Source organism: Convolutriloba macropyga, chromosome 8, assembly GCF_964194025.1.
Source record: "Convolutriloba macropyga chromosome 8, txConMacr16.3, whole genome shotgun sequence".
Classification (NCBI taxonomy): domain Eukaryota; kingdom Metazoa; phylum Xenacoelomorpha; order Acoela; family Convolutidae; genus Convolutriloba; species Convolutriloba macropyga.
In genome coordinates this window covers 60,789,536-60,801,129 of record NC_134475.1, presented here as the reverse complement: position 1 = coordinate 60,801,129, position 11,594 = coordinate 60,789,536, and the positions used below count along the sequence as shown (strand labels likewise).

At 39.3% G+C, this 11,594-nt stretch overlaps 1 protein-coding gene across 1 annotated transcript in view; it reads right to left on the bottom strand.

Moving 5' to 3' along the window:
• Window positions 1–11,594, bottom strand: part of LOC142344895 (GTPase-activating protein skywalker-like) — a 38,539-nt gene that overhangs the window by 2,115 nt on the left and 24,830 nt on the right. The window contains exons 7-10 of the mRNA XM_075396944.1: window positions 9,449–9,531; window positions 8,786–8,971; window positions 815–973; window positions 236–435 (exon numbers count right to left, since the gene is read on the bottom strand). Of these exons, the coding sequence (XP_075253059.1) occupies window positions 236–435; window positions 815–973; window positions 8,786–8,971; window positions 9,449–9,531 (628 nt within the window). The remainder of the gene's footprint in view (window positions 1–235; window positions 436–814; window positions 974–8,785; window positions 8,972–9,448; window positions 9,532–11,594) is intronic.

Here is an 11,594-nt window from a genome sequence, read left to right as displayed (position 1 = left end):
ATTTTGGAAACGAGACATAAGATTTCACACTTTTTTGCAGGCCTGCGTCGATCAACCAGCAACAGAAAAAAGCAGCATTAAAAGATCATCTAAATCAAGTTTATGTTTCATGTTTCTGTGAAATTTAATTCGTTGAGAAAGCAAACGCGTCTACAAATACTCTCTTCTTATTTGCTAATTAATTTGATCAGAACCGTGTTGGCGCGTCACAGCAATAGAGAGAAAAATATCTCACCCTCCGCCGACAACTAGTCGTTCATTTTGAGCAGACACAAACAGACTGGAGCCAGGATCAGACGGGTTGTTGGCCCAGGGGTACTTGACTGGTTTGGGACTGAGTGAGAATAGGAATGTCTGGCCATCTCCAAAGAAGCCCATGCCTTTGTCATACTGTCCTCTGTGCTTGAGCATTGTTGAAATGTATGCCCCGAAAACCTAACAATTCAAAATTGTGAACAAATTGATCAAACGCTAAACCTGTCGACAACGATCAAGTCACCAGTTTAAAGCTCAGAAGATAGACAACACAATAAGAAGAAAAGAACGTGTCAGTTTGACCAAGATGAGCAGAAAGTGAGGCTTACTTCTCTGATCTGACAAAAATCTCATCTAACTATAAGGTATACAAAATATTGAACATTTAACCCAACCATTCATTTACTTCGATAACAAAACTAACTTACCGGGAAAAAAATGTTATCGATGACAGCGTTAGTTTCTCTGTAGCATTTTTCTGTTCAAACTTGCGTAAATAAGCGGCATCCGATCCAACCAACTGTTGAGTTTCGCAAAAACAGTGCTGCTTCTAACTCACCTCTTTGTTAAGAGTTTTAATGAGTAAAATGACAGGAGAGTGGGCCTCGACCTTCCTGTACAGCTGGCTGAGGTTGAATCCATCTCTTGAAGTCTGATACAGCATTGTTGGTTGAAACACACTAGACTTGGGGGGAAGCCACAGCCACAAGTTGTGCAGCTGAAAAATTGCAGCTCAAAAACTCTATCAAATTAAACAAGCGAGTACCTAAAATGCAGCTCCAGTCATTGTAAGGCTTAATACCGTGCTGTTGAAAGCCAAATTATACCGCTGAAAAAACTTTAATTCTGAGGCGTCCTGCTGCTAAAACTCCAACGAGAAAACCTCAAACTAATTCAAACATGCCCGGAGGATTGCCGAAAAAGCTGCGAAACAGACGTGATGTTGAATTTAGATAGCAACTGAATTGAAATGATGCCGAATTGAATTGATGCAGTTGCCACCATTTTTAAAGACAAACGATTCCCAACTAAAAATTTCTTTTCAAACAAATTTTGATTTGGTAACCATGTTTTATTATTAACATTAAGCACAATATAGGAGGCCTATATTGACTTTAAAAGGAGTTAAAGTGATCTCAAGTGGCCTTAATAAAATAAGAAGCCATTTAGAGAGCAAAGACAAAATATTAAACAAAACAGCGGCTGCCAGAATAGCTGCGAAATAGACTTGCGTGTCTTGGGGGGGGGGGGGGGGCACCACCTTACGGCCTGAATGATGCGCAGGGGTGTGGATGGGGGGGGGGTTGAAGTGACGGGGTGAAGTGGGGGGGGGGGGTGCGGCTGTGGAAGGGGGTCAAACTCCTAACAACCGCACTTCGCAGCATGCGTATAAGTCTCCAACACAATTTCTGTGAATTGCATACTTATAGATTAGTGAGCTGAAAGGCTCTAAGAGCATTTAATGCCCTCTGGGCGTTACCTGTTTATCCCGCTGTTGAGGACCAAAAGACAAACGGTTCGGACAAATAATCGGTCAAGCGAAAAATCGCATAAAAAAGACCACAGGACTAATATAATTGCAACAACCTTCGTTTGAGAGCAATTAATAAGTTGAAAAAGCGACCGACGCCGCTCAAAAAACTATGTAAAAACATTCAGCGATGATATAATTAGGTTTGTTAAAATTCAATCTGCAGAAGCCGCTTATGGGGACCTTTATTACACATACGAGTTTCTTTGATCACAAATCCATTCAAATTAAACCTTTAAAGTGTAACCGTCATTTTATTGAGTGAGTTGTGCAGCGTATGATCAAAAAATTATTCACACAAATGACCTAAAAGCTTTTGCTAGAGAGCGAGAAATGACGTCATGCGCGCAAATGCTGTTAGTGAGAGGAATAGTTATAGGCTTTTTGAGCTTTGCGGTATGAATAAACGTAAAACTAAAAATATCAGACGACGATACGAAAAAAACCAAGACCACCGCAATATAGCTCCACACAGGTTACATCTTCGCAGCTATAATTATGATCAAAACAATTACCACGCACTTACGCTTAAAACTCATCGCCAATTATTTTAAGAAATGACATCACAAACAAAAGTGTGAAAAGAGCAGTGAAATATCTGCAAAAAAGATCAGCAAAGATGCTCATTTGAAAATTGCAGCGTGAACAAAAGTGAAACAACAAAGAACGGCAGACGCCAAAACGAAACCAACATCACCGCAATACAGCTAAGTTCAGCTAACAGCTTCGCGGCTATAAAAAAACACGACAAACAGCAACAAACATGCAACTTCCGTCAAGAGCACAGCTGCACTGAAATAATTAATTTTAAACATATCCCGCAAATTTGCGAAAAAAGCACTCATTGATTCTTACAACCCTGATTGAGATTGAAAAAATGAACAAAGAATGAAACCTGATTTATGTACAATAACCGTTAAAGTGGGAACTATTTGGATGCCATTTCAAGTTGGACATATAATTGTTTTCTAATGATAGGATGCAGAGTGAGTATCAATAGCAATAAGCAATTGCTATTGATACTCAATTGCAAAGAATTGATAACATAGACTTAAAAGAACGAACTTCAACTAGCGAGCATCTAAAATTGGGTTTTGTTAGTTTATCCCGTTTCCATTTTTGATTTCATTCTTGGATCTTGACTCCAGTTTAATTTGCTCAGCAGTACTTCATGTAGAATTAGAGAAGACTAAAACTAGACTAGATAAGCCAAAAAAATTTCACGCACATGACGAACAAGCTGTGAACTAAGGTACAGAGAAACAAATTTTTGCTCGACGAAATTAAAAAAAAACATAGCAGGACGATATACAAATCAAACAATGTTCACTGACCAAAAACCTAGACCTAGAATGATCTATGAATAGATTGAAGATCATTTAGAAAACTTCCGCTCCAAGTCAAACTGACGCAAAAAAACCACAAGCGAGAAAGCGAATTTTTGTTCAAGTCGCTTTCTCGCTATACTTAAACTTAGAGTTAAAAAACTTACGCCACTGGACCAATCGCCATTTAGCTCCACTGCGCTCAAACATCCTTAAAATGAATAAAAATTTTAAAATGAGTAAAAACTTAAACGATTAACGTCAGGCGCATTGCTCCCAAACGACTAACGAGCGGATTGCTTAGCCATTAGTGATCTACGTTTTAGGAAGACAAGCTTTAGTTAAATTGAAGGCGTGTGGGGTGAGCTTACAGGGAGATGGAATCGGGTGAGATGATCGATGTGCATGTGTGGGGATGGTGGGGTCAATTGGGGAGTCAAAATCGGAGAACCACACAATGAATTTGTCTCCAAAATATTTTTGAAGAATTACATAATTAGAGTCTAGTAGGCCGAAGTTCTCTAAAAATCGTTATGCCCTCCGGCGTTACCTATTTATCGCGGGTTTTTTCTTGAGGACGAAAAGTCAAAAGGGTCTATCAAAAAAGCGGTCAAGCAAACAAAACGCTAAAAGACCACCGCACTAACAATCAATACAAAGATCGATGGAGCGCAGTTAACCATATCGTATTGGAAATTGTTCAGCGAAAGAATTGTGATAAAATTGTTCGCTGAGAGAAAGCTTATTAACACCAATTTCTCGTTCTCTCGAAAACAGCGGTATGATTAAACAAACCAGTCGAAATCTTTTCACCGGTTTCATTTCCTGCCTGAAAATTCACTCTAATGAAATTGCTTCAAAAAGGCACGCGCCCCAATACAATTTGAACTCTTTGAATTAAAAAAAGTGCCGCCATAATAGCCCGCTGAGACGAGGGCGGCTATCAAACACTTCATAGCTCACGTGGATAACCGTTTGAGCAAAACAGGGCACTTTAATATATCCAACTAACGTCGGAGCGAATTGCTCTCAAACGACCGGTTGTCTTCGTCAGTGGCTAGCTATGGTTTAGTGAGGACAGCTTTAGCTTAATTGAAGGGGTGTAAGGTGAACGCAGCGGTGGGCGGAGGGGGGCGCCGAGGGTTGTTGTTGGTGGGGGAAGAACCGCCCTTCACACTTTAAGTATAAGTCTCCGGAACAGTTTCTGTGAATCGCATAATTGGAAACTAGTGAGCGAGAAGGCTCTAAGAGAACTTCATGCCCGTTTTTGAGGACTAAAAGTCAAATGGATCAGAGGAAAAATCTGTCAAGCGAAAAGCGGTTCTTAAGTACGGACGCCTCTACGGGGCAGAACTACGAGCGGGCAACAGCTCCCAGGATCCATACACACTGTTCACAGACGGGGAGAAAAGAGTTTTGCGGAGGGATCAGGCAAGCCGTCTCTCTGGTCCCTAGTAAGAATTTGACTGGAAAACATTTATTTGCCCTGCTTCTTCTTATCCTCGGCCGCATTGAAACAAACCCCGGACCTACGCCATGTGCTATTTGTCACCCTAGCAACTGGAACACGGCGTCTGGTACGGCCAGGGAGGTTGGGTACACCCGAATTGCACCAACTTACAGTCCATAGAGCAATGGAACTGCAAGTTTGACTGCAAGCGCTGATTTTGGTGCAATAGAAGCAAATACAAGGCAAAATTTCCCCACTAACGTCAACACACCTCAACATTTTTCAACTGAATTGTAATGGTCTGAAACAAATGTAGACAACATCATAGACTGGAAGCAGAAAAAGAACATCCGAATAGCTACCATCCAGGAGACCAGCCTCAACGAAAAATCCACCCTCAAAAGCCCACCCGGCTACTGCATAATCTAAAATAAGGGGGCCAAAGAGAGGCAAAGGTGAACGAGTAGCTTTTATCATTAAGGACACAATTACATTTCAAGAACTTAGGCTTCTGACAAACACTTAGAAGTCCAAGCCATAGAGCTCACTGCAGGTTGTAATAACATCAAACTAATGAAAACCTAAATACCATCTTCGTATCCTGCATCACAGCTAGACGCAGATGGTATAGTTTTTCACTAGTTTGATGTTATTACAACCTGCAGTGAGTTCTATGGCTTGGACAAGAAATCAATCAGTAAACTACTTGAGTTAGATGACTGCACTATTGGCGGTGATTTCAATGCTCATAGCCCTCTACGGCACTCGAAACTACCGGAAGACAACAGGAAACAATATTTCAAGTGAAACAGACCTTACTAATCATGTAGTACACAGCGAAGAAGCCAAACAAGAGGACCTGATTCTTGTAACAGCTCCCTGTACATCAATCTTGCCAGCTCAAGCATAGCAAATGAACATCAAATGGCGTACGACGTACGCACTAGGTTCGCACCATTTACCAATAGCTCTATCCATCACCCGTGACCTCATCACACACAATACCACAAAGAATTTTCATCAACTTCCGCAAAGCTGACTGGGCAAGTTTTAAAGACGACATGGAACTAAAACTGAAGAAACAACAAGGCCAACATATGTCTACCACGCATAGAAGACCTTAAGGAAAACCATAAATGCAGCGGCTGTCACGCATATCTCACAGGGAAGAATTAGACAGTGGTTGCCCATTTTCCCAGCGAAACAGTAGTTTTCTGAAAAGAGATGAACTTCAAAGAAAACATTGAAGGGATCGCAACTAAACAAAATAACGCAACTAAACAATGGAAAAAACAAACTTGTTCAAATTCAAAAACGCAAAAAGTTGATCGAATTTGAACACACACTTACTGAGGTAACTGCTCTAAACTTAGGATCACAGTAAAAAGACTTTCGTCAAGTAACGCTTAACCACCTGCAAACAGAGCCATATACCTTGAGGCTAAGAAACCTACTCCTCACCATGATGCAAGGAAATGCGCCAACAAGTTTAACTAACAATACAATCCACACCCCACGACAAACGAAAACAGATTTACACTAAGAACAATAAGGAAACTCGAAACAGAGGGCAGAATGTTTAAGTGTAACACAGTGAAAGAAGCTATAAGAGACACAAAGAAAAGTAAGGAGCTGGGCCTTGAAAGAATAGCGCCAATCCACTTACACCATCTAGGCCCCATAGCACTGAGATACCTCACTGACACCAGAAACTTTTCTGTAAACAGTGAAAAAATACCCAACATCTGGAAAGTCGGCCGGGTTATATCCCTACACAAGCCGGGAAAGCCCATAGACGAATCTAAAAGCTTCTCCCCCATCACAAAACTAACCTAAAAACTTTTACCAAGTGACTTTATAGAATATCCATTAAAAGAACATCAGCATGGCTTTAGACCAGAGCACTCCACGACAATAGTTCTCAATATTGTAACCAAAATACAAAAAGGCTTTAATCAAAAGAAACCCTGCAACCGTAATCCACTAGTACCCTTAGACCCCACCGCCGCTTTCGACACGGTTGATCACAACCTATCATTACGGGACATACGAGGCACCATTATCGAATAGCACTAAAAGATGGGTCGCTTCAAACATATAGTGCAGGTTTTCTTACGTAGAATAGAACAATACAAATCAGAGCGGATAAAAGTCAAACAGGGTGTCCCCCAAGGTTTTTTTTTTACTATCGCCAATGCTCTTCAACATCTACATGCGCAAGCTGCCTCTATCCCCGTAAGATATAAACATCTTACGCTGATGATTTAACTTCATCTCAACAACAGTTTGAAAAATTACTTGACATCACTCCAAACCCTAAATACTTTACACAACTGGCCAGAAACAAGAAAACTTAAGGTATCAGCTGAAAAATTAGGTGCAAATGTGTTCACAACCTGGAGCAAGGAGGCCAATTTGATCCAAACCTCACTATCAACAATTCACCAATACCAGTAAAGTCCAAGGTCAAAGTACTGCGTGCTACACTTGATAGTAGGCTCAATTTTAGATAGCATGTAAGAATCACCAAAGAGAAATTACAATAACATACTGAAAAAGATTGCTGGTAGCGACTGGGGCTGCACAAAACAGACAATCACTGACTTAAAGCTTTCGATCGAAGCGTCCTGAACTACGATGCTGCCATTTGGGCTTCCAGTATCAGCAAAACAAACAGGAACCACCTGCAAACGCAACAAAATGCTCTTAGCAAAATTACTGGCTGTGTAAAAAGCTCCGACATCAATGACCTACACAATGGGGGTGAAGTGCTGCCTGTCTAAGCTCAAAGAAATATTAGCAGCGCAATTTCTAGCCGGCAGTTATCAGAAGCATCGTGCTGATCATAAAACAACCTCTTCAACCAGTTTTCGTCCCATGAGAACGACAATAAATGATGCTTATAGAAACCGCGTGAAACAACACACAAACAATAAAAGCCAATTGAATACAAAGATGCGCTCAAAAATATCCATCGACACACATTACATACTCAGTTGAACAGAGACAGCAAGCAACTAGCCACACCTTTATGAAAGATAGCAGAAGAACAAACGCTGCCACGAATTGCACGTATCTGATTAGCACAACTGAGAACTGGATACTGTACCCTGCTAAACTCTTACTTGAGTAAAATCTGTGACAACGTTGATAACCGCTGTCCCAAATGTGATGCAGTACATGACGTAAACCACATTTTCAACTGCAGTAAGAACGCCACGGACCTGAATTTGATTGACGTGTGGGAAAGACCAATATAAGTAGCCAAATGGCTGGACTTAATACCATCAGTCCTATACGACCACACTGCACAGAATAATCCGCCTTCCTTTCCCCTTTCCCCTGATGTTGACGATGCCCCTCCTGATGACCGGGGACAACCCGGGGACCGCATGTCATTCAACATGTAGATGCAGAAAGGTCGCCGCACCACAAGCAAGTTGTAGATAGGCAGTCACACTACTATTATTATGATACAAATGCAACTAGAGTACCAGTTAAAAATGGCAATAAGCGCCTCTATCCAGCCAAAATTACCTGCGAACTGCAGCTCTGTGCGACAGCTACAACAACAAAATCGCATTAAAAAAGACCAACAGGACTAATATAATTGCTACAGACTTCGTTTGAGAGCAATTAAACATCAAAAGCAGAACACTGATAGGAAAACTATTAAGAAACCAATCAATTTTTGCATCTAGTAATTTGCATTTAACGATTACGTTGAAACTGAGACATCTTAATTTTCGGGAGAGTATAAAAATTAAATGTCAGCTATGCATACAACTAACTATGCATAGATTTGGTGGATTGTTATTTCGGATCTATTCTGTTTCGCCCCCCCCCCCCTAGGGTTTTTATGACCCTCCGTTACAAATTGAATTATGTTATAAAGCACGTTACTACGTAAGAAAATAGCACGTGCGCCAACCAAGCAAAGTTAATAACTTTGTTGTGCTGAACAAAACGAAAATTCAAATTATCTCAGATTGAAGCCCGGTAGAGTTTAGCAATAGGCCGGGCATTGGAAGGAAACTGTGCCCCCCCTTAACGCCGCTATTCTTGTCTGTACACACTAGCCTTTTTACATTGATAATGGTTGATAGCCTTTTAACCGCCGGGACGAATGTCAGTTACGACTGTAATTACCGCCAGATGTATGAGAAAACAATTTTCTACGCTACACAAAAAATTGCCATGAGACAATATTAAGCATACACATACCTGATCCTGATCAATAATAGTGGAATCAATGGTCTCGAGGACGAAGGAGTTGACAGCGGATAAATCCATTGCTTCAGATCCATTTATCCCAGCTCCACTGGCCTTCTTCGTCCTCTCCTCTTCTTTCGCCTTCTCAACCGACTTGCAGATCTCATCTCTAGTTGGCACTTTCAGCTTGTAAATTGTCTAAAAATTTCAGCCCAATTCTATGACAGTTACTCAATAATTATACGTATGACTCTTAGAATTTTGTAGAACTCGTGTTAATATAAGTATCGTATTTTTGGGTCAAATAAGACTGAAAAGAATAGCAAAATTGTGTTTTTAGCTTTTCAGATATAAAAATAAAAAATGGATTACAAGCAAAATTATTTAGTTCTAAACGAGATGTTAAAGAAAAATCTCTGACTACTAATGACAGTAATTTCTCTCCATGCAAGCTGATTATGTAATGATTTCACTATTATTTTGTAGAGGAAGTTAACTTTATTAAGCGCGAAAAACTTTTACTCAGTGAAATTCAGGGCCACTATTTGCATTTGAGGTAGGCTAAACTTTAAAGCGCCAGTAAAAATAAAGTTTAAAAAGCGACCTCTTCCTAACTTTTTAGATAATCATTTTTGCAACCCGATAAGATAATTTCGAAATAAATGGGCAGCTCACCTTAATAAATTTGTCTTCAGAAGTAGTACTGCATAGGGATTTAACATAATGACGAATTGCATCTTCTTCTAATGTGTTGTTATCTAAATACAAACAAAGAACTAATTCTGTATTTTACTGACAGAGGTAATTTTCCTGTTTTTCTAGTCAGTAACTACCATAGTCATTTCTCTTCCGCTTGAAAACAGGCCTCCATGGCCTAATAGGGATCTCCCAGGGTGATATTGATTTTGACTCGATGTAAATATACATAATAAAGATATTTTTTTTCTATTGACCTCTGGAAACAAATTATTATTATTATTATTATTATTACTATTATTATTATTATTATTATTATTATATGAAGATTGGTAATGTGCGACCGCTCTCCCGACCCAATTATCAGTTCAAATATATACGTCAATATTAGGAGCAACAAAAACGTTTACAGTAGATCTCCTCTTACTACATATATCTCGAGATATAAGTTAACAGATCACTACGATGCTTCTTAAGGGGTAGAAGGCATTCGATTGGCTTCCAAATTTCATGCCTTATCTGTCGGCTCTGATCATTTTGTTCCAATTTTAGCGTTATTTGCTTCCACGCCAATAAAACCAACCCCAGATTACTCAAAACTAAAATTCAAGCTCAAACACTTTCCTCATTCTTTGAACATGCAAAGATCACTGTGATCAAGTTCTCATCAAAAAGTCTAAAGCTTCGCCAAAAATAACAATATTTTCTTAACAATATTTTCACGTGTTCAATGTCAGGAACTAGTTGTCAACTTCCAAAGATAAAAACCTGGGCAATATGGGAATTCGTGCAGGACAAAAATTTGAACTATGCAAAATCAGAGAACCTATCTGACAAACTTCCATTGAGTATTCTGCTCATTTTCTTAGCGCCTCGTAATAAAATCAATGTTGTCTGAATTAACAAAATACATCGATTAGTTCCCGAAAAAATGAAATTTGCGGGGGTGCAAAAATAAGTAACATTGCCGGCAAATAGTCACTTGACGCACATCGGGATTGAAACAGAAAACATAGCCGGCATATTGCCAATAAATAGCCGCTATAGACGCTTGTGGACCACCCTGAATTGAAACAACCAAAGAAATAAGATTGACAGATCGACCACCAGATTTTTAATAGACCACTAGACTTTTTGGGTCACTTTTATGAGACACATTTGCTCTACAAGGAAAAAGCCCTAATGGAGCTTTTTCAAAACTAATATTCGATATTAAAACTCAAGACTCTATTATTCAGGAATTAGTACATATAATTTTGGCACTACATAGATGCACACTATTGACCTTTAATCAGTAAATGTTCACAAAACTTAAAGTTCCATAATAAGTTCAGAAGTCATTTTTTTGAGTGAGGTAAGTCACGCAATGACCTAAAAGCAGAAATGACCACACGAAGTCAAATATTAACAGTATAAGCAAAGCAGTAGAAGTCACTGAAGTCATTGAAAAAGTCAATTCCAAGAAGTCAGTAAGACGAAACAAAAATCTGTTAGACGATAAAAAAATAGGAGCGCAAGAATAGCCGCCTGGAATTGCTGACGCGGCTATTAAAAAGAAGAGATAGAAATTGGCAGAAAGCTTCAAAAGACGTCTTAATTCGGTGTGCAGCTTCCGCTACATTCTAAAACTAAACTTAATTCAGTTTCTAAACTGGAAACTATTAGGCGTAATACTTATGTCAGCTAGCAATCGCTATGGACTCTGATAACCTAATGCACTATGACTTAATGAACGGGCTATATCGGTTTATCCCGTTTCTTTTGATTTTCCTCTTTGATATGGACCGTATACACTAAATTGCGTCACAAAGTGCTTGAAATAATTTAAAATCCATTCAGTGAGTGCAGTATAATTTAAACAGTGAGTGCGGTAAGTCATGAGTCAAACGCAAAAATCCTAAATTATGTAAAACGAAAACCGTAATCAAAAGGTAATGCGAATTTAAAAAACAAAACAGGACAGGTCCTGAAATACAATCTGAAGAACTCATTGAAAAAAAATGAGAACTAATGTAACCAAGAGAACGATTGAACATTCCCAGCCAAAAAGACAATCTTAAAACTAAAACAAACAAACTAAACAAAATAATCAATGCTAAAACTCTTGAAGCTTTTACCCTGAAGG